This window comes from Strix aluco, chromosome 4, assembly GCF_031877795.1.
Source record: "Strix aluco isolate bStrAlu1 chromosome 4, bStrAlu1.hap1, whole genome shotgun sequence".
Classification (NCBI taxonomy): Eukaryota; Metazoa; Chordata; class Aves; order Strigiformes; family Strigidae; genus Strix; species Strix aluco.
Genome location: NC_133934.1, coordinates 97,018,364 through 97,042,760, shown reverse-complemented (window position 1 = coordinate 97,042,760; position 24,397 = coordinate 97,018,364). Strand labels below are relative to the sequence as shown.

The window sequence follows — 24,397 nt, the reverse complement described above, 5'->3', positions numbered from 1 at the left end:
CACGAGTGCTCCCAGGGAGAACAAATAACCTGAAGCACATAAGCATTTTTATCTATTAGCTTTTTACTGAAATAGGTCTTGTAACCAGAAAGTGGAAGCAGCCAATCTAGTTTTCCAAGCTGACTACTTGTTAAGGCCAAACAAAACTGAGAAACAAGAAAGGTAGATTTAGTATTTTAATACAAGGTAGTATTTTAACTTACTAGGAGAAGCTAAAATTATTGTTGTGACATAAGTATCGATTTTGTTAGTAAAATGGCACTGACTAGATATGACTAGAAGAGTAATACAACAACTATATTTGACTAACATTTATGTCAGACAGTTTTTTTAGTACCAGAAGAAACTTGGCGAGAAATGTGGTATGTTTAACCCTACACATCTTGAAGGACTGAACTTTTATGTGAAAGTTTGCATGTTCAACACAGGGAAGCTTTGTATGCAATCTTTTGCCTCCACGGTGCATCTAAGGAAGCTTTCTACCTCTCTCCCTATTTAGGCTTAATTAGCAGAGGATTCAGAGTGCTTCCTTAGTGAAAGTAGTGAAAGAATGCATAATACTATAGCAAAGCAGAAATAAACATTTCCTTCCCTTATAGAAATAATTGGAAGCATACTGCTGAACTGGCACCTCTACCCTTGCTGCCAGATAAAGCAGTATCACTAACTTTTTCTCTTCTTCTATGATTGTACATTTCCTTAAGGTAAAAAAATCTTACAATATTATGTATTAGTTGTTTAAGAGATATATGAAATTATTTCTAAAATTGAGGTATTTACTACTTACTGTAAGCAAATGAACAAGGTCCATATTAGCCTCCAGGGGAAGTGGCATTTCCTGGAGTTGTATCAGCTCATTTATGTGGTTATACAGAGAGTATAGTTTGTATATGTTAATTTTTTTGTCCTCTAAGTAGTCAGGCATGCCCTCATAAAGTGATATCAAGTCTTTCAGGTGGACCCCAAGGATTGGGATCTTAAAATTACTGCACTCGTTATAGGCACGTCGGTAACTATCATAATTTCTGTAAGATGAAAGCAGTTCTGTCATTTCATTAAACACCTAAAAATAAAAAGAAAACAAACAAAAAAAAAAATCAAACTTGGTTACTGTTTTTGTTCTGGTCATACAGCACAAGAATTTCTCATGTTATTGTTAAGGGGTTTACTCACAATGACTCTTGAAACAGATTTTAAAACTTTAAGCTTCAAATGAAATCTAGGTATTCACCTCACCTAATTTAACTACCTATAGTAAGTAATTATAGATAGTTAATATATAGCCTAATCTATAATGCTGGTCTTCCTACATTCCCTATTTAGTCAATGAAAAGAAATAGGATCTCTCAAATCAAGGGGATGTGTAAGCAGTTAATGCATAAGCACAGCACAAGCTCTCTGACCTTCATAAAAGCACCATCTTCACCTTAAAATGTGGAATGCACTTCACTGGCTTGCAGGTGACCAGCTGGAATTGCTGGAATCCTGGCAGAGAAACCCTATGCTGTGCTATGGTCCCATTACAGCGTGACCAGAACTCCCACTACAGTTCAAGGTGGCACATCTGTGTTTTTAAGAAAACATTTTTGCATGGAAATGAAGAGGAAACAATATATTGGACTTGTAAAAGCCAAATGAATCTTAAGTCTAGCAGTATAAATATTTCCCTTGTTTAAAACTATACAGGTACAAAGCTGACTCTTAACATTATAAAATCAATGGACCAATGTTTTCTTGTGGAAGTCCCTAACTGCTTAATTTTTAACCTTCACAAACTCTTATAGTTAGATTTTGAAGTGTGTTCTCAAGTCATGAATTACCAGCCTTTATTTACCTGCTTTCTATTAGCACTGGTTTACAATTTCTTGATGCAAAAAGTTATTCAAATGATGGACACATATGCAGTCCACTCCTCATAATGACAAAATTTGTAAAACAACATGCTTCTAAAATAAGCTTGCTAACTGGTTTTATAGATCCTGAGAGCTGCAACCATTATCAGGGGGAGGTCATACTTCTGGTCTCTATTTCAGGCATGCACTGTTCATTCAAGCTGATCATACTGTGATCAAAACAAGTTCATTGGATACCTATACGAAATATTTCAGGCCCCAAACAAAATAAAATAAAGCATATTAGTCTCTTAAGAAGTTGTCTCTTAAGAAGCCATTTTATTGCAAAAAAATATGCTTTCCTTCGCAGTTTTAGTAGCTGGAATCTCAGCAAAAAAATACATCCACCTGTATTTCACAAGAATTTAATTGGAAATTACAACTGATTCCTAACATTCCACTGTATTATAATGTGTGTGTATTAGGGCTAAGATTGTTCAAGTCTGAAGTAGATAAAATCTGTCATAAGGAAAAAAATCAGATGAACAAAACCAGTCCTTTCAGTTTTGAACTCAAAGTGCAGAGCTCTTGTGCTAGCGTTTCACAGACTCAGGATGGTCACTGTTGCTATGGCTGACAATAGTTTTGTTCTCAAGTGTTCTAGGATCCAATTCTCTGCTTTTGTGTTTGAATGCCATTCTGTACTACTGCATACAAATGAAAATGCAGCTTGTCACATCTGAGTATTAAGAGAAACTTTAGAGAAGCTATACAAATCTTCAAGAAAGCTGGGGTTGGAAGTGTAGGAGTAACTGGTGCTATAGAGATGAAATGACAAAGAAAAACCTTCCAAAACTAAAGGAAGTCTTCTTTTTTCTTTTTGTCTTTCTCTCCATCTTATCCATTGAAGTAAGGTTGGGTTTTGTGTGTGCAATAACAAAAAAGTTAAAGGCTATCCTATTTGTAAAACTTAGAGGAGCAATACCAACCTTAATTACATCATGAGGAACACATGAGCTTGTTTCCTTGAGTCTGGAAATGGAACTGTGGCAGAGACCTCCTATCACTGCCATTAATGTATTGAAATTCTGCAGCTGGTGAAGCTTCTGTGTTGACATACAAAAAAATAAGTATTTATTATTTAAAAGTTCAAATCGTTCAATATGCACATCCAAATTCTACATTTCCTCTATTGTCTTCCTCTGAAGTCTTACAAGTTTTATGCTGCTATCCATTTGACTTCACTCATTTTAGTAATGAATTGTAATTTTACTGGGTGGAACGTACTTCTACTGTTATTAAATCAAACACTAATTCTACAGATACAGGAAGTCCTCAAACTACTTCCTCAGTACTTTTCCCTCTTCCCACAGTCTACCACAACTAGGAAACACTGCCTATTATCTTGGTTATGACTGCAGTTGAATTAGCATGCAAAGAATACTTATAGGACCATAACTCTGCTTCTATCCAGTAACGTGTATCTGGTAGAAATGCTTCTAATTAACGGCCAAAGGCATGATAGTAGTTCATGCTTTGGAAAGGTACACAGTCACAGCTTGGAATCTCACCAGCTGATTCAAAAGCAAGTCTAGTTTTTCAGTGAAAACAGTTTCTTCAGAATGGATATGAGAAAGTCATGGTGCCATGACACTGTAATATCTGAATACTTTGTATGAAACCACAGCATACACAAATAGCGGTGCTGTATGTATGAACCAGGAGACCAGTGCCAACACTCCTAGCTGACCCTTCAGTAGTAGCACAGGAAGAGCAACTAAAGGGCTGTATCAGGGAAAGACAAAATAAACACCACACATGTCAAAATTTAACTGACCTGTGCCACATGAATGAACTTGATGAACACTTCAGCCCGAAGCTGTGGTGTTGGTCTGCTGAGAACCATTAGCTGCACCCACTGAGAGATACCATTGCAAAGAGCAATCGATCTTTCCATTGTTGGATTCTCCTTCACACAACTATTCACAATGTAGTTCTGATAATCTGAGAACTTAAAATAACCAAAGAAAAGTGTAAATGAAAACTTATCTACAGTTTCATATACCTCGTGATCTGTGTGCAGATACAAGTCTGCTTTTCAAATTAAATATGCAATATGTATTGTACACCTTAAATATCCAGAAGACTGGAATCTGTCCTTTATCAAAGCTTTGTTCAGTTCAAAGAAGGTGGCTTCAACTATTTGAATTAACTGAAAGCATCTTTTGCCATAATTTGTATCACATCACTGCACCATGTATATCCCAGGACCCTTGGCTCTTATAAACCCTAGGATGAGTAGAGTTGGGGCTTTCCTCCCAGCTTCAATGGCTCCACAGGTTCATTGAATCTAGGCTTCTACAGGGAAGGTTAAACTGAATTTAAAGTGTAATCTAGTAACCCAGTTGATAGTTTAAGAAAGTTAAATGTTCAGTTTACGTAGCTAGGGCACACTTCTGAATTAAGCTACACTAATATAAAAAGCAAGTTTAATGAGATTAATATAAAACTAAGACCATTAAGAATGAGTGTTACAGATTTCTTAATATTTTTAATACAGCTTGTTAAGACTCTCTTATTTAACCAAAGTGATTAAAATTGTTCAGTAGACACCTGTATGCAACAAACAGATTTATTTTAAGCCATTCCTCCTATTAAGATCTAAGAGAAGCAATCATTTGGTTTTGTTGATGCAATGTTTATCCATTCTCTTGATTTATCCATTAACAACAATACACAAGAATTTGAATCATCAGAAGATGTGACGCAGGATTTATACATTCATTCTTTACTATGACCCTATTACTAACATTTTACTGAAAACATTCATAGCTGTAATAGACACATATTCTTTTCTTAAGGCCACAGGAGTATGCTGAATGGCACTGATCCTTAAGAAAAGGTCATAAATTGTCAGGCTGCTGTTTGTTTCTTGCTCTCCCTCTCTCACTTTCTCTCCACTTTTTAACTCTTTTCCATCCATTTAATTAGAACTATTAACACTTTAAAAAGCAGACATGACAGAGGACATCTCTGGATTTGTCCTCTTATTAAACTAAAAAATGGAAGAAACATTAACAGTAATAAGTAGAGCTGTCTCTGAGATTACATAGAACTTACTTACAATTATTATTTGAATTTTGAATCCCAGCCAGATTTGGCTGGATCTTGAAATTTAAGCAACTAGTCTATATAAATAGATAATTTTTCAATATCTGACTACATAATTATGGATTTCATAGCAGTTTCAGTACAATTATGAATCACTTTGATTAGTTTATATTTTGTTCTCAGCAGCTCTCTCCTTCAAAAAATATTTTTTAAAAAATGCTGAACTTATTTATATCTAACATACTACTTAAAGTTTCAAAATAATTTTGGTGCAAGAATTTATTAAAGAGGTCAGCTGTAACAAGATTGTTAGTGGCAGATGCAGTAAAGAAGTTCAGGTACTTAAATAATGCAAGAGTCTAGTATTGCAAGGACTAACTTAGGAGCCTCAACAGGAAAGCAGAATCCAGATTCTTACAAAAGAGTGTAGCCTCCTGTATTTTATAACTATAAATGAAAATGGTTGCCAAACACCAGTATACCTGCAGTCATTACTCTGTGAACACCACTCCCTGCATTCTTCCTTGCTGCAAGACACATGGTGTCTCATGGAAGATTTTGCTGTGTGCTGTATATGTTCAGGGGATCAAGTATTCCTTTCTGACTTTCAAATGACCAAACCTATGAATAGTTATTCCAGTGACTGATAACAGAGCAGGTTATTTGCAGCCTTTCTCCCATGTTAGAATAACAAAAAGATTCTGTGGCTTAGCATATCATGGACACATTCCGCAAGAGTTAATGAATATAGCTATTTATTAATTACACATTATTTTCTGATCTGAGGTCTTGGTAAACTCAATTTATACCAAAACATATGCAGGTACCCTACATGTAAAAGGTATACAAGTATGTAACTGTTAGAACTCTATGACACATGCTGACTGCAATCATACTTGTTATGTTCATTAACCATTAACTACTTTATGTCTGCACAGAGCTTGAAAATGTCAAGGGTTATATAAACTTTGTATATTATTACTGCCTACAGGCAGCAATCTGTGCATAACTTCGGTTCTATGGCTTTTTGAATTTAACACAAAACTTGAAGAGTTGTGTGCTATCAGCTCAAAATAAAGTACACTAACACACGACTGAAATCTTCCACAGTCTATTGAGAGCCCCTTTCCTTACAAGACTTCATCTTCAAATTGTAGTGTTTAAAAAAACAAAACAAACAAAAATCCCTAAAAAGACCACTTTGCTTTCACTGTTATCATCACATTGACTTTGCAACCATCTTAGATTTTGGTCTCTAATATTCACTTTTCTTTTCCATGTGTGAACTTTATCAGGTTTGAATAGAAGTTTTGTTGTAGCATACAAGGATGCAAGTGAAGTCCAGGCACACAGGGAACTTAACATCTTATCAGCTACCAACATAGCTGAGAAAACACATCAAATGAAAGAAAATATAAAAGAGATAAAGCCTTAAGAATTGTTTGTATCCTTGAAAGCTTGTCTAATAAAATATTTTAAACCCCCCTCAAATTAAAAAAAAATGCTTTTTCTCAGGTGCTTTCTCATACCTAGTCTTTATTTTGTTATGCACAATCAAAAATGGCAAGCAGAGTCCAGTGGACATCTTCTGTACAGACAGTCCATTAATCACTGCACAAGAATGCTGCACTGTTTCCTACAGCCACAGAAGGTTAGTATTCTAGGAGAATATTCCAAGTTGCCTTCATCCGATTTCATCCTGATTACAGATTTGAGTCAAAGAAGGCTGCTTGTTCCTGTGCCCAATGACACTGCTTGTTCTAACAAAAAGAGATTATTTAGAAGCAGATCAAATGGTTTACTTCTCTTCCTTCCAACTGACCTTGCCCTGACTCTGTTCAGCAGTTGCTTAAAAGGTTCACCCACCCTCCCTCAAATGACTGAAGCAAAAGGGTATGAACTCAGAATAAGTATCACTGTCCACCATCAACAATGGTAAAACAAAAAGAGTCTGGGCACAGACTCAGCTTGTTCAACAGCTTGCACTGCAGAGCTACTCTTGTAATACTACCCCTTTCCCATCGAGTACACCCTCAGTAAGTTTGCAGATGACACCAAGTTGGGTGGGAGTGTTGATCAGCTCGAGGGTAGGGAGGCTCTGCAGAGAGATCTGGACAGGCTGGAGGGATGGGCTAAGGCCAACTGTAGGAGTTTCAATAAGGTCAAATGCCGGGGCTGCACTTGGGCCACAACAACCCCCAGCAGCGCTACAGGCTTGGGGAGGAGTGGCTGGAGAGCTGCCAGTCAGAGAGGGACCTGGGGATGTTGATTGACAGGCGGCTGAACATGAGCCAGCAGTGTGCCCAGGTGGCCAAGAAGGCCAATGGTATCCTGGCTTGTATCAGAAATAGCGTGGCCAGCAGGGACAGGGAAGTGATCTTTCCCCTGTACTCGGCACTGGTGAGGCCACACCTCAATGACTGTGTTCAGTTTTGGGCCCCTCACTACAAAAAGGACATTGAATTACTCGAGCGTGTCCAGAGAAGGGCAACGAAGCTGGTGGAGGGTCTGGAGCACATGTCGTATGAGGAGCGGCTGAGGGAACTGGGGTTCTTTAGTTTGGAGAAGAGGAGGCTGAGGGGAGACCTCATCGCCCTTTGCAACTACCTGAAAGGAGGTTGCTGAGAGACAGGGATGAGTCTCTTTAACCAAGTAACAAGCGATAGGACAAGAGGGAATGGCCTCAAGTTGCGCCAGGGAAGGTTCAGACTGGATACTAGGAAGCATTTCTTTACAGAACAGGTTGTTAGGCGTTGGAATGGGCTGCCCAGGGAGGTGATGGAGTCCCCATCCCTGGAGGTGTTTAAGAGTCAGGTTGACATAGCGCTGAGGGATATGGTGTAGTTGGGAACTGTCAGTGTTAGGTTAATGGTTGGACTAGATGATCTTCAAGGTCTTTTCCAGCCTAGATGATTCTGTGATTCTGTGATCTTTTCTATGTCCTTCCAATCATTGTTTCAAACAAACAAACAAACAAACATCACTTACTGATATTCTTCTGAAAGACTTAAACTCAAGATAGGTAAGGTGATCTGACAGCTCTTCTGGCTCAAGGTGATCAAAAAGAAGTGAGACTTTCCGTTTCTTACTGGTGTTGGCCTTCACACGCTGTGTCAGCTTTCTAGACCAATCCCTAGAATTTCTTTTAAACAAATTTTAAAACAGAATTACCCTGAGTTATTTTCTGAAGAGCAAACTTTTACTCTCTCCCCAATACAAAAGTAACATTGTTTCCATGCCTTACTGCAATAAAAAATGAAATATTTGAATTTCTAACCAGTAAGCGCCTTTCATGCATTAACGATTACATGACAAAACATTATTGTTAGTTTTTATTATACGGATGTAGCACATAAGTACAATACAACTATATTACTGAACAGCATGAGATTATATATTGCACTTCCAGAATTCTATCCATAACTTTGTCTTCACTGAACACGTCCAGTGCTCCTCCTTTTAAGAATTCTTAAGATTTCCTTGACCAGCCTCTGAGTATGTTCCCCCTATGCTATTTGACCATTAAGTAATGAAATTTAATTGGATTTGAAGAACTAAATTCCTAACCAGATATAAAATGTATGCTAAATTCTGCTCTGCTTTGCCTGTGCATTTCCAACCAAAGTACGAATTGACAGTTATACAGTTCCACACAAGTATCTTCCTCTCATATAACAAGGTTCTCTTCCCAAGAAAAAAACTCATGTGCTGTATAGCTGTGGGATTTATTTAATGAATAATGATGTATAAACTCTTCTACGGATAGATAACATATGACTTATTAAAATTAACCCACTATAGGACCATTATCCTGATATACTGGAGAGTCATTACGCTTGAATAAAAGAAATTCAGAGCAAAAGTTTGTTTTCTGAGCATATTGAGACTTCAGCACTCACATTTGAGATGTGTCAATTAGACGACAGTGTAACTCTTCACCATTAGCTTTAACCAGTTCTTGAAATTCCTCCATAGTTGTGGATAGTTTAGAGTCCATTTTGAACATAACCCAGAATTCTGTAATCCAATACCTATTGCACATTGAAAATACACAAATACAAAAATAAAGGTTTTGTTCTAACATCAATAAGGCTGAAATTGAGACAGTTTTGCTCCTGTTTATGAGTTGTATTTATTCCTGACCAACTTCAGGTGATAAATCTTGCTTTTAGATGCTTTTGCTAGGTTACCTTGATTTTATCAAAAAATCAAAATTTCAAAATTAAAAACAAATTAGCAACTACCAGGCTTAATGCTGTATAGCACTATACTACATATAGGTTTGCAATAAATTCAATATTAAAATTTCTAGTTTCATATTAAATATAGATAATATGCATGCTGATTTTTTCTTCATGAACTTATAAATAATTTTACATATTCCTTTAAAACTTGAAATTATTTGGTCTGGACATCAAAAAAATGTACCATGCTGGTCAGAATTTTATCTATTAACTGAAGAAAAATTTACAAATTAAATATATTTAATAGTTTACAGGTGATTCAGTCTCACATGCACAAAATATTTTCAGAGAACTACACTTCTCTATGCTGGGCATTTAAATGGTCTCAGTCATATATTTTATATTTCAATTCCTGTATGTGACATGTCACCCATTGTGGTAGGTTGACCTTGGCCAGCAACCAAGTACCCACCCAGGTGCTTGCTCCCTCCTACCCCCCACAGCAACACGGGGGAGGGAATAGGAAGGGCAAAAGCTGGAAAAATATGTGGGTCAAGATAAAGACAGTTTAATAACTGAATGAAAGAAAAAATGCAACCAAACAAACCAGTGATTGAAAGGCAACACTCACCATCTCCCACAAGATGCCCAGCCAGTATCTGAGCAACAGCGACTCTGGAACGACTACCCCCCAAGTTTTTATTGCTGAGCACACTGCTGTGTGGCGTGGAACACCCCTTTGGTCAATCCGTGTCAGCTGGCCCAGCTATGTCCCCTCCCAATCTCAAGCTCACCCACAGCCTACACTCTGGGGAGGCTGAATGAGAAACAAACTCTCCACGCTCTGCAATCACTGTTCAGCAACAGCTAAAACGTTGCTGTGTTTTACTCTCCCCTGTAAAGCACAGCATCATAGGGGCTGCTATGAAGAAAGTTAACTCCATCCCAGCCAGACGCCCCTGCATGTAGAAATCTGTGCTTGTTGGAAAAATGGAAATGCACATTCTTGTGGATGCATGTGTGTATGAATTTGCCTAGAAGCAGAAATGTTCCCAGATCACCTACAATACCAAAGCATTCTGACCTAACCAATAATCTGCTTTAAGATAATAAAATCATCACCATTTAAAACAAATTTTACTTTCCTGTTACTACTTATTTCCCATTTTGTGTAAAAAAAGAGATATCATATGCTAATCTATTATCAGAGTTGCATCTTTTTTTCCTCTCTTCTGTTTTCTCTAAACTGAGATATCAAACTTTACTATACTTAATTGAAAAAAAAAATGTGATCCAGGATCATTGCAAGTGACTAAGAAGAATTACCTACCAAATACAATGAAGTTTTGTTTAATATAAAAATAGCTGCAATATCCCACTTCATTTTTTTAATAGACCTATCTAATAATCTTAGACACAATGCTACCAATTCCTGAGCACTGTCAGTTTTCACTGATGTTTAAGATATAGATTCATACAGACTCAGTTCAAAACCGTGACCCAACAATTAATGCACTGAGTTCAGTGCATCTGCACAAAGCCAGTTGGGCCTTTTTGTGTAAAGCTGAAGCAGTACAGCTGTTTCTCTTTTTAATGTCAGCTTAAGATAGGCAAAAGCATTCTTACGTATGGTACATGGATAGCTGCAGACTAAGAGCTACTAAGCAAGAATGTTCTTACCTCACAAAATAGCATATCTTTACACACAGCATTGAAGATTTATTTTCTAAGGCATTAAGATAGGTAGAAAACTGTTAAGGAAAACCATGTCCATTCACATATGACATGAAATGTAACATGCTTGATACTTCCCTACCTGTAAACAACAGGAATCTTTCAACTGATGGCACATAATATCAGATTGCGGTTTTACACAAGTGTATACAAAGTATATCCCAAGATCGTCAGCAACAGTTTATTGTAAATATGATTACTATGAGTAATACTGATGTAGCCACCCAAGTAGTGAGTAGTGTTAAGTAGTGAAATGATTCTGCTTTCTACATGTGTTTCTTTGCAACATGCCTCACAATTTCTAAAACTCATGCACTTGCACATCTCACTAAATCTTGAAACAGTTACACCAAATTTATTAATTACTGCTTTTATGAAGAAATCCTTTTCAGTTAATTACAATTCACTGGAGCTTTTCCAAAAAAGATGCTATTTTCTTTTAAACATAACTAGTTGTTTACATGTGAGAAAAAAACATGAAATGCCTCTCGCTTGCTAACCTCACCTTTCTAACTACGCAACATTTTTCATTTGACTTGCTGTCATAACTGCAAAGAAACACACATATTTTTAGTCTATTAGCTCTACAGAACATGTTTTGATATTGTAGCAAATCTTTTTTGAAGACATGGAAAATCCATTTAGAAAATGTATTATGCACGTCTTGATTCTTCTGCTGTAGATTACACACACATTTTCAGTACTAAAAAACATAATTTAATGAAAATACCTTGTGGACCCTCCCACAATCTGATTGAAATTAACTGCAGCCTAAATCTACTGCAACTGAGGGGACATACCATCCACAATTTAAGCACCTATATTAAGTACTTAACTTAGGTTGACTATAGAATTAGTGAGGTCTGAATAAGTTCCCAAATATTTTCAAGGGCCCTGAACTGAATGTCTGAAGTTAGATGGCTAACAAACCATCCATAACCATCTAAAATCACTCACATAATTTAGGGGATCAAAAATGGTGAAACTGGGACATTTGCAAGGTTTTTCAAAATACAAGAGCCCAGAGTATCTGACCCATTCAAAACTGTCTTTACCTTTCAATGTCTTTAGAGGGATCTATACACAGAGTCAAAAACCAAGCTTGCAAAACATGTAAGTCTGATAAGTTTGAATTGCTTCTCTGACTGTAGAAAATGCTACTTCTCAGAAACACACAGGCAATTACTTTCTTCCATTTTCAAAGCGTGCATGAGCCTAAGTTAAATGCAATACTAAACCACAGTTGTAGCTTAGCACACTTGATCTAACAACTGTGGTTAGAGAAGCAGCGGGACAGTTAGAATCCAACACTACAGTAGAGCTCTGTTGTAAACGATGGTGCCTTTAAAAGCCAATAAGATACAGAGTTTGGGGGAAGAAAGGACTATCTAAATTAAATTGTACCAACATTGGCTGGAGATTCTTAGCATGTCAGGTCTGCTTCCTGTACTGTGCTCATCTAATTAGGAGTAAACATTCTGTAAATCTAAGAAGTCAGGTAATATATTCCACAATTAAAATACTGCCAACATGATCTAGTAGCTTTGTTGTGAAAAATTTAACGAGCCAGAAACACACATGTATGAGTCCAGGCAGTCACCTCAAAATGGGAACAAATAGTAACGAAAAGCTTATGATTTATTTCAGTGTAATGTAAGTTTGAGTGTGTGAGTGAGAAATAATATTTATTGAAAATTTTCACCTCCAGATTATACAATCAGAGTATTTTCAAAAGTCACATTTTTGTTCTTTGCTCTTCTACTTGTATGGTGGACAGGAGAGAGAAAGAGATTTGAAACTTAGGTCCAGGTTCACAGTACGTAACTGAGGTACCTACATTAATCTAACACCTGCTAGATATTCCCTCCATGCCCAGTGGAGGGTGATTTAGCCTACTTAAAATCTGAGTTGGAGTTTCATGGTTTTTGTCTGTGGATGGTAAACTAAACCAAACAGACAAACAAAAAAACCCAACCCTAAACCAAATAAAAACACACTATACAACCAAAAACTGTAAAAAACAAGTATATTGTTTAATTAGTGGAACAGTAATACACCCATAGATTAAATATCTTCTACTTACCCATTTCAAAGTTGTCAAGTTATCTAATATTACCTTAATAGCAGGTGAGTATTACAAAGGATATAGATCAATGAGTTTCTGGAGCATGTCTGCAGAGGAGATGATAAACTGATGCATGGCCAGAATTATCTTTAGCAGCTGGTTGTTTTGATACGCATTTCCTTCTAAATCTGGAAAAAAAAAAAAATTCTATTGAAATCATGATATAACTTGGTAAACAACTTGTAAGAGGCCTTTTCAGAATACTAATTCTAATCAGGCTTGTTCACCTAAGCTATTTCAAAGCCAGCAGTAACTTACTAACTTAGGAAGTGCATCATTTTTCTGATGAGAGCTATATAACAACTGTATTTCCCTACCAGGACTTGGAAGAACATAACAAAAAAAAAAAAAAAAGCCAAAAAAGCAGCTGTGTCTCAAAAGCACTCAAAATATCTAGGTAATTATACATAACGATCACAGCCCAGCAATGCACTTAAATGCTTAGCTTTAGGCAGATGATATAACCTTTGAAACAAATTAATGAATTGCAGCTCAAAAGAATTCAGTTACTGATCCGTACCAGTCAGTCAGTGGCATGACTGAACTCATCAAACAGAATGGCGATATTCTTAAAGTGTTTGTGAGGCTTTTTTGTAGAGCTGACATACATAACACTAAAGTACATGCACAGGTTAGGATCTATATGTAGATGTGCATGGAATGAGACGTAACATATGCAGAAGCCCAGAGGTTAACCTACGCATACTCCCAGTGGTGGACCTAAATGTCCTAACACATTTCCTTGAACTATGCATTACAAGGATTTTACTTGAAGAAGGTTTTTAGACTACATCTATCTTCTGGGTGTTGTGGGTTTTTTTCCCGTATTCAGAAAAAATCAAGGACATCAAATGTAGCAGAACATTTTTAAAAGTTTCCATTTCTGTAACAAACAGCAGTGAAAGTATCTGTAAATATTAACAGAGGATGGTTTTCTACAGCCTGACATGAGAGAACCTAGGCAGTTTGAACTGGAATTAGACACACTTTCAAAGACAAAAGAAAATTTACCTATTTGAATAATTTAAAATACATTGTCCTCTATGAGGATAAATGTAGTTATCATGTAAAATAGCAATAACAGGAACAACATACAGAAGCAATGCACAATAAGGCAAAATAGAAGAGGTAGGTAAAACAGCAGATTTGCAGCATGTGAAATGGCATCTATTACTAGAGGGGAAGAAAAAACATTTTTAAATTGCACAAAACCAAAAAGGAACATTAAACTTAGCCCACTTGCAAAACATATAATCCATGTTAGTCACTGAGCAAGAGTTTCCATGCCCTTCTACAGGAAGGTACCAAATGTAAAGAGAGAACTCTAGAGCCCAGGACTTCCCTTTTGAACAATACATTGGATCTTTAGTAGCACTAATAAAGCCTGATTTCCTCTAGATCTGTCTCCTCTGTTCTTCGTTCCACAATAGTCCTATTCATCCCTTTATCACTATACTCTCCCCTGAAAGTCTGTTCCTTCTCTTCCACACAACAATGCCATAACTCCTCGCTCGTGCTTAAAGCTATCAGCTACACAAAAGTAATATATGCTGTAGCTGAATCCAGGTGGACTGGTCAGACATCAAATCAAACCATTGCTGGGCTCACACAGCTGCCCCTACACCAATGTGGGCACCAATCTGGATGTCTCTCTTCTACACAAGCTATTCTCTGAGATTCCTATCTTTCTATCAAATTTAGTTCAGGCTGGCAGACGGGCTCTCTCTATTTCATACAGAATAGATGTAGTTTAGTAGGAAGATGACTCAGAATGGCCTAGATCTGTAGTTTACAAGTAAAGTTATTGTTTTAGTTGACTGTTTGAAGCCCTGAAAGTAGAGGATGTGCTGGTTATCATATACCTGGTGTGGGTAATACAACAAAAAGTCTTGAACTATCTTACTACAGCCAGACTCTCAGGCAAGAGAAGCACAAAAGTCCTCATCAGTAAATTATGGCAGAGCCCATGTGAACATGCAGCAACCCACTCAGCACTATTAAGCCCAGAATGAGAACTTCATGCATCAGGTGATCTTCAACACTGAACACGAGACACGATTTTCTGAATCTACCTTCTGTAGTTACACTTAAATTGTAAGGAGCAATTCTACCTACAGTGATATGGGCAAGGGGAAAGTCTGCCTGTCCTACAGCCCCATAAACGAGAGAGTATGGACCCCAAGTAACTAAAAGTTCTTGAGCTGCCTTTTGACTTACAAAAGTTCTCAGTTTGATAGCATGAACTGAAGTTTATGCATTCCTTGTTTGTGTTCTCACATAATTTCATTCGTTACCTAAAGAATATTTCTGGAATATAAACTGCCTAGGTATTACAGCAGGTGCACTGAGGGCAAAACAGCAAAAGTATTCAGGCAGAGAAGTGAGAAATTTGCAGAGGAAGGTTGGGACATCAGGAATCAATATTTATTAAGGCCCTTAGTATTTGGCATTTTGTACTCCTCCAGTGTCTTCAGGAAGAGTAAAATTATTTCAGGCCTGCAGAGAGGCCTGTATCAATTTTCATCCATTTTACAAAACTTGGTGTTCTGCCAGAGCCTCCATCCAACAGCTCTTGTTTAATCAGAAAAGCAGTTCAATATATGCTTAACTTGGAAGCCAAATGGTTATGTGCACACATACTATTAAGTATATACAGCTGTAATTAAATCACCAGCTTTTCAGAAGTGCTCAATATAAATCGTCTCCAGCTGACAAAGACAGCAAATAACTCTCCCTCCTAGCAGTTTCTCCTCTGTGTGCATTCCAAAATCCTCTACCATGACGTAACACAGGTACCACTGGGTACCAGGTTCCAGACTGAATTTCTGTCCTCTAGAAGGCGTCTTTTCCGTTTTACAAAGATGCAGAGAAAACCAGTATGTTCTGCCTACTATTAGAGTTCAGGTCAACACATTTATGGTATTTTCTTGCATAATAAAAATGCATTTATGCTTCACAAGATACAAACTAATTATCTCACAACAGAGATAGAATTCATTACAAAATGCAATTATTTTGCACACATTAAAGCATTACTAAGTTCTGTGCTATCCATTCTCTTACCCTGCTAAAAGGCTCACCTCCACAAAGAAAACATTATATTAGTGACGGTTTAAAAACCAAAACAAACACTATGCAGCGAAACATCTTAAGGTTCCCAGTACGGTTCAGCGCTGAACAGCAAACCTGTATGGAACTGTAGCAGCCCACAATTTTACAAACACATGCAGTATCAAATATTTAATGTCATCTTCCTGCCCAATTTTAAAAGGAAGCACTTTTCAAGTGCATAGACCATGTTATAGCAAGCATTACTAAAAATAAAAATATTGAGTCTGGTTCCTCTTTCATTCGTATTTCACAAAATCATAATTAAAAAAATCCATGGAGTAATCCACTGGATAAAATGGGCCTTAGGTGAGAAGAGACTCCAGCTCAGTTTCAGTTTCAGAACTGTCATTGGGTGTTTAGCATCTCTGACCACTAGGTCACTTCTTTTCGGAGAGCTAACCTGCTAAACATAGCTGTATGTAAGGAAGTAACAAAAGTTATGGTTAACTATCTTTGTGCAAATGGCGGAGCTAATAAGAGGGCTTTTCTGACTATGTTGCAAGAGTGTCTCTGAATGCCTCTGCAGCATTCTCTCGAGCCTCCAGCAGTTTGTTTTAAAACTTTGAGACTCATTTTCATTTCCGTTTGTATACCTGTTTCTAACCACACACCCTGCTAAGCAAAAACCACTAAGTGAATACTAAATAAAGTGAAATGGGTGTGTTTCAGTTAGTCAATTTACCTTCAAGCAAGCTGCAAAATACTGCATAAGCCTTAGCTTTGTTTCATTGCAGCAAAATACAAATAACCACTGGTTACACGCTTTTCCTCCTGCAATGCCCTTACAGTACTAAGATATTTTAATAAATATTCTCTGAAAGAAACAAGAAAGCCAGAGTTGAATATACTTTTCCAGTATTTAACTACATGAGTGAAAGCACAAAGACATTTAGGGCTAATTATTTTATTATCTATGTAGTAGCACAAAGCCACTAAAAACTACAATTACAAAAGAGAGACTCAGAACACACAAGGGTAAGAACATCCTATTCTGCCCATCAGCCACTCTATTGCATGATCCAATTGGTGGCTCCCTTGTAAACATGATTTAGAAAAAACTGAAGTATCACTTGTTCCTAGAATAGTTGAAAGAATCAAAGTACTCAAAAGTCAATAAGCAAGGCTTTAAGAGCAAACTGCCTGCTTTTCACCAGGTCTTGATGGCCACCAAGCCTGTGGTAAATATACTTAACAGAAAGAATATGCTCAATAGACAAGATTGTTGTACCAAGACCTTCCCACTCATAAGTGCAATGATAAGGCAACAGGAAGAATGCCAAGGATGTCTTAAGTGAACTGAATTTTGCAAGAAAGAAAAGTCAGCTTTTCTAGGTCTAGGAGGTCTTTATTTCATAAGCAGGTTCCAACTCTATCACCTAGCGTACAATTTGAAATGAATCAGAAGTGAATCACAGAGCACTGACAACACGTGATCAGTGACTAAGCTACTTAAAACATGATTAACTTCTTGTAAACTCCCTTAAGTCTTCCAATGGTTATCAAAAAGTAGCACCAAAACCAATGCAATGCAAGAAAGCACCAAGCAGTTGCCAGGCAGTCTTATCAAGCGCAAAGCTGAAAGTTGTGGGTTGCTACACTGAATTGATGTGCTACACAGAATTGTTCAAGATTTCTGCTAAGTCTTTTTTTTTATGGTGACTTAAAGAAGATGGTATTGGGATGGTGTTATAAATGTCTGCAAGGATTATTAAAGCAGCATGTAATTTGAAAACTGGGGCTACAAATGTTCTTAAGGTCTCTAAGACCTTGATGAAACACACAGACATGTATGAAATATGGAGGTACATGTGGGAGTACATGCTAGGGTTTAGTGACTGAACTGAAACAGTCAGAAGTCAATGTCTCTGCCCCACATGCAGGGTGTGGTACTATGAGATAACCTCAGAATGGCTAGAAGGAACCGAAATTGAATGAAATATTTCATGAGTATTTTATGGATACTTCCTGGAACCTCCCTTCACAAATAGAAAACACTCTGTTCTCCTTCAGCTTAAAACTTATGCAACACATAGTAGTCTTCTTACTACAAGATTATTATTGCCCCGTTGGAATTTGGTATCCTGTAACAGACATAGTCATTTAACTCTCTTCATTAAATCGATCACTTTTGGTCAGAATCAGATTCTTAAGAAGCCACCATCCTATTCATCAGTTATGACACCATCATTGAGGGTCAGCAAGCAGATTCAACTTAAACTAAGTTGTTTACTTTTTGAGTTGGAAATAGCCTTTATTTTTTAATGACAGTTGAAAGCTCAGTTGATGGCAGAAATCAGGGCTAGGAGCTAATGTACTCTATTCCTCTGCTCCAGTGCAGAATCAGCTTTCTCAAAGTCAGTATGCTTCAGAGACAGTTTAATTTGTTGTTAAAATTCTACGATGATGATTTCACAGCCTCTGAAGGTGACTTATTCCAGCACCTAAGCACCTCTGTCACTAGAGATTTCTCCCTACTGTCTAATCAAAGACTTCAGGCAACCTGGGCAGCTTAAGCCCATTATGCCTGGCCCCCAGCAGACAGAAAAAAACATTCTCTTTCCCTTATCAATATATTTTCTCTATTTAAGGATTGCTTCACTCATCTCTTTTCAGACCTAGGAAACAGCAAATTTGTCATTTTTTTTCCCCTCAGAGGCCAGGTTTTCTAGATCTCTGGTCAACTTTGATGTGCATTTCTGCAGCCTTTGCAGCTTGCACCTTTATGAAGCAAACCAGAATATAGTACTCCAGAGGAGTAGACTAATCAGAGTTAGAATATTGGTTTTAGTGTCCCGTATATAATACCTTCATATACATACACGTTTTTATGTATGTAAATGTACCTATATAAAATATATATATAAAAAAATATAAGCACACACCTCTATGCATGCTTTGAGTCTATCTCCTTTGAGTTTATGCAGTGGTACGGTATCATTAAACCATTTTCAGTTTTAAAATCCATCTTCACATTGAGATCCTTTTCTGCAGAAATGCTGCGTATCAATGACTTTACTGTACTGTTTTTACAACAGATTACCCTAAGCGTAGAACTTTGTACTTGTCCTTAGTGAATTTTTATTTCAGATCATTATTTTAAATGCTCAGTATCTTTCAGATATAACTTAATTATAAAGTCCTTACAAAGATGACACCCTAATTAGGTAAAAGAATAATTGTTTTAATTTTAGCTGCAGCAGAAAGCAGGTGGAGTCTTGAGCTCTCCAGCTTACATTTAATTCCATACAGGATGGTGGTGTTTCCCCTCATGCAACAAGAATGCTATAATGTTTAACAGACAGCACCAAAATAGTCAGGGAATTGCACTACAGCTTTTTTTTTTTTTTTTTTTTTAAATTGGCTCATTGTCCATACATGCTTGTAACTATTGAGTCATACATAAATTTATTTACACAAGTAATTAGTCTTAGGAGGAAAAACTCCAAAATTAAAATGAGAACAAATCAGTATTTTCCAGAGAGGAAAGAATCATAGTACTCTGTGACCAATCCTGCACCAACAGAACCCTAAAAAAGCCAAGTAAACACAGATGTTGGAAGAAACCCTAGATACTTGACATTTCTCCAAGTCTACCTCCCCCCTTCAAACTCCCTACCAAATGGTGGGGGGAACACACTGCTGTTCCTCCAAATACTCATTAACAATGCAGATATATCCAAGACACAAGTGAGTCTAATATGCATCCAAAAAGGATAAGACTGTTCTGTGTGAGGGTAGAGAACATTAGAGGAGAAAAACCTCAAGGGAAAGCCATTACCCTCTCTTAAGAAACAGTATTTGGAAAGCTACATCTTGCAGAAAGAGCTCTGGGTGGGTAAGTCTTTGAAGTGAAAACAAGATGATAAAAGCTCTTGTCAAGGGAAATGGGATGATTTTGAGAAATTAAAATGTAGTTTGAGAGAAACCAAATGAAATGTGGGTGGAAAGCACTCCATTAGCCTTGGAAATTCAGATCAAGTACACAGAACAAGATAAAAAGTTAACACACCCCCCCATACATTGTTCTACAGCATGTTTAAAATATTGATTTTAGCAAATTTAGATGAGAACTTTCTAATCAAATAGTCTTTTTTCTAAAAAGCCTACAAAACATAATTTGGGCATTAAAGAATTTTTCAAAGCTTTAAATCATGATACTGGAGCCACGTGCAGCTTTTGAGCTGCAGGCAACTCTTGAATAATTCAAGTGTAATGCTTGGCAACACAGCTGTGCTGGCATTAAGCACTGATGGATAAGACAAATGAGACTCCCAGAACAGAATCAGAAACTTCTGAGGCTGGTATCACTATTTGACCACTGAACCCAGCTGCATGCTTAGCACTTACTCATCCCACAACTGCAGTGTTTTATAGTAAGCTTCTCTCTAACTGCATGATTGATCTGGGGGCAGGCAGCCATCAGATCCAACGAAGCACAAAGCCCCATCCAAAGGTTCAAACTGTAACAGACTGGCAGACACCAGTTGCTTTCCTCTCAGGGACTTGAAGATGTTGCAGATCACTTAGATCCCAGTTCCTGGCCTTGATTTTCATTACTGATGCATGCTCCAACTCTGCATCCAACTCTTCTCTAATATTTCTGACTTACTGTTTCAGCTTTCCCTCCCTTACATACCTCAGCTTCCTAGTTTTTGCTCTAACTTCTAGATATATTTCTGGAATCAGTGTTTACAGACTCTCTGGCAAACTAGCTTCTAACCCAGCAGTTGGGGCATACCTTCTCACACTGCCCCACCAGCGAGTAGGCTGGGGGCGGGCAAGAAGTTGGGAGGGGACACAGCCAGGACAGCTGACCCCAGCTGACCAAAGGGATACTCCATACCATATCATGTGCTCAGCAATAAAAACTGTGTGGAAGTTTGCCAGGGCTGCCGTTGCTTGGGGACTGGCTGGGCATCAGTCGGCTGGTGATGAACAGTCAGGGTTTTTCACATCACATGTTCTTCTTGGTTCTGTTTGGGTGCTTTGGTTGTTGGCTTTGTGCTTTTTTCAAAACTTATTAAACTGCCTTTATCTCAACCCACGAGTTTTCTCACTTTTACCCTTCCAATTCTCTCCCCCATCCCACTGAGGAGGGGAGCAAGTGAACAGCTGTGTTGTGCTTGGCTGATGGCCAGGGTTAAACCACAACAGTTCATCTTTAGGCTGAAACATCTCTTGTTCACCAGAGACCAAATGAACCAAAGTTTCAAAAGTCCTGCAGCTTCACTCCAAACTTAAAACACACTTAATCACAAGGTAGCACTATCAAATACCTGCATACAGAAGCAGCTCCCCAACTGCAGATTCGAGCTAGTTGCAGTATGCCAAACTCTCATCAGAGAAACACTCTCACGTGTCCAAGTATAAGCTTTATTGGCCCCATTGTATCAGTTGGTCTAGCACAGACCAAGAGTCTTATGCCTCCTAAGTACTGTTGCAAGGCATTTCTTATTATTTCTAATAAAGGTATCTGATTATTTTCTATGTTATTCAACCTAAACAAGTACTTCTTTTTTTTTTTTATGTATACTTTTACAAGAGTAATGCTACATACTGGAGATAGACATTAAACATAACCAGTTCTCCTGGAGGAAGGGAGAAGACAACTCACCCATATCCAAAGTGAGTATTCTGAAAGTGAATCTTCTTAAAAAAAAAAAAATGTAAAGGTTAAAATAGAAAAGAAGCTCTTGACATCTCACACTATTGTTCTCTGCCAGAGGAGTTCTGTATTTCAAAAGAAAGATATTATGGCATATCTCTAAATGATTTTTCATCACAATATAGGTGGCATAAGGCACTGGTTTTTTTTTTTTTTTTCAGATATGGCCTCTATATACATTTCAGTATTAAAACTGCAGTGTTGAGGGATTCCTAAAGTCATCTCCAACACAAGTGTAATCTTAATAGCTCCCAGCAGGTACTCTCTCATCTTCGCCTTTTGCCAGCTGTTGCACTTTGCATCTTCTTACCTCAGTAATGGCGGAAAAAAGCGGTATCATGTTTAGAAAGTTATCTTAGCTTTTGATCTCTAGCCTGTCCTGCATAACAGAAAGATCTACTGAGCGATGTAACAAAGGGAAGCCTCTTCTTTTACAGACTTTCAAAAAAAGCAATGCAAAAATATGTCTTCACACTTGGCAATACACAGCAAAACACTGAAAGGCTTCATACTTAAAGCACACGCAAACCAAACTGAGTAACAGAAAGTAAGATGCATGGGGAAGCCTAAAGAACAAGCGATTTTCTTGCTTCAACTTCATACATTGAGAAGAAAGAATTAAATTCATACAACATTCTCAGGAGAATGAATTATTTTCTAGTGCTATCTAAGCTTTTATGCATTGCTAAATACAATATATTGTTTTATCTGAAGTTATATTTAGACGTATGAAGATAGAATTTTCTGTTATATCCCTGTAAATATAAGTAAATCCGAGACTGCTTTATAAAGCAAGAAGTCTAAGTTTTCTTAATTGTCTTTTATTACTTATTTCTTGACTTTGGAAAATTATATTGAAAAGACTGAAGTTAAATTAGCTAAATAGAACTTTAAAATATATATAAAGATATCTGAAGTTTCTTTTCTTTGGGAAATTTTTTACCACAGACATCAGGTTAAAAAAGAAATCTATTTTCGTTTTGGTACAATCACAATTAACTTTAATAGTTAGCTAAACAGCACTTTGTATTCTCCAGAGCAGTAACTACTCTTCTGTTCCCACAATGTCATGCATTCTACAGAGCAGTAATGACTCTTCTGTTCCCACAGTGTCATTAATTGATCATTAACATAGTTTCTGTTGCCAAGCAATACTAAAGGTTCTGCACAGTATCTGACCAAATCATATCCAGATTACTTAACGCACAGTGATCAACAACATTTTAATACAGAACAATACCATGAACAAGCTTTAACTACTTTTGGGGGGACTGGAGTCCTCAGCATTCAGCCTAAGCTTCAGGGGCGAGGGGTGGAACCCTGGAAGTTTGTGGAGCATGAGATAAAAACGAATGACTGTTCAGGCAAACCTAACAGAAAAAAGTAAATGACCAAATTTGTCTTCTGTGGGTGCGCTTATGCTTTGAAATACGTAACTGCTTTTGAGTCAGGATTCTATGTTAGAATTTGGTATATAGTAAATCTGGTAAAAAGATAAACTTGGTACTTGAACTGTGATTGTTTCACCAGTTATTGTATGTTTTAACTAGACTGGAATAATGTACTTCTGTTAAGAGATAACTAGAAGGGGAAAAACTGGATAAGACTTTCAAATTTTCCGTATTTTAGAGGAGAAGATGGCTATGGTTCTCCTGATGAGTAAACTCTAACTTGCCTGTTTCATTGTTTGTAAAATGGATGCAATACTTACCTGGCTTTCAAAGAATTCCTGTATTTTTGCATGATATTGATACAAAAGTGAGCTATAAAAATCTTACAGTTCACAGAACTAGATAGTTAATGTAGTTATTTTTTATTCTAGAAAATGCTAACTGTGATTAACTTGTACAGTTTTAGGCAGCTAGCACCTAAGAGGCAACCAGCACCTTTGCCAGACTTCTGATTTCTAACAAAATTCTGTCACATATTTCATCCAGATCAGTCTGGAAGTGGTTTCCAGGATTTCTAAGGTTTGTTTACAAACATCTCACTTTACCACATATTGAGGCAACAAGCTAGTTTAGCACTGATCAGACACTGCAGAACAATTTATACCACAACCTACTCTTAGACCTAGATGTCTAAGAGTATTATGACCACTAGAAGTTCCAAATTGCACTAGGTTCACACAAATTCTATTAAGAACATTGCTAATCTTTGAGGTTATGATTTTTAACTTCTTTGAAAAGTAGTAGTCATGGGTTTAAATCTTATTTTTTTTTCGTATTGAAGATTGACATAGTGGTATAAAGAACTAACTCCACTGCAAACAGCTAACTGTGGCTGAGCTTCCACACCGAATTATGCTACATGCTGTGGGAAATATTTTGGTTGCTTTCCTAAAGCCCTTTTAATTACATCTCTCTTAAGAAAGCAGACACAGGGACACTGCATGGTGACATGCATTTAGAGATGATGATTTCTTTTTTCCATTGAGCACACTCATTTTGTCCAGCAGTAACTGAAGTGTCTGAATTGTAGGACAAGCATAGGTCTTCTGTGTGCTACAGTGAACATGCTTCCAGTACTCAAAGGTAAGAGGTAAATGAGTAAGATACTGCACTGAAAGATTAAGGACAGAAATACCTTCATAATATTAGAATTTTCAGATCTTAGGGATTTCTCAGCTCATAAA

At 37.2% G+C, this 24,397-nt stretch overlaps 1 protein-coding gene across 2 annotated transcripts in view; it reads right to left on the bottom strand.

The window, feature by feature from the left end:
- Positions 1 to 24,397, bottom strand: part of RASGRP1 (RAS guanyl releasing protein 1) — a 42,772-nt gene that overhangs the window by 10,836 nt on the left and 7,539 nt on the right. For both annotated transcript variants that reach the window (XM_074824491.1, XM_074824492.1), the window contains exons 3-9: positions 13,009 to 13,114; positions 10,808 to 10,870; positions 8,843 to 8,974; positions 7,932 to 8,085; positions 3,670 to 3,843; positions 2,822 to 2,938; positions 788 to 1,063 (exon numbers count right to left, since the gene is read on the bottom strand). In XM_074824491.1, the coding sequence (XP_074680592.1) occupies positions 788 to 1,063; positions 2,822 to 2,938; positions 3,670 to 3,843; positions 7,932 to 8,085; positions 8,843 to 8,974; positions 10,808 to 10,870; positions 13,009 to 13,114 (1,022 nt within the window). The remainder of the gene's footprint in view (positions 1 to 787; positions 1,064 to 2,821; positions 2,939 to 3,669; positions 3,844 to 7,931; positions 8,086 to 8,842; positions 8,975 to 10,807; positions 10,871 to 13,008; positions 13,115 to 24,397) is intronic.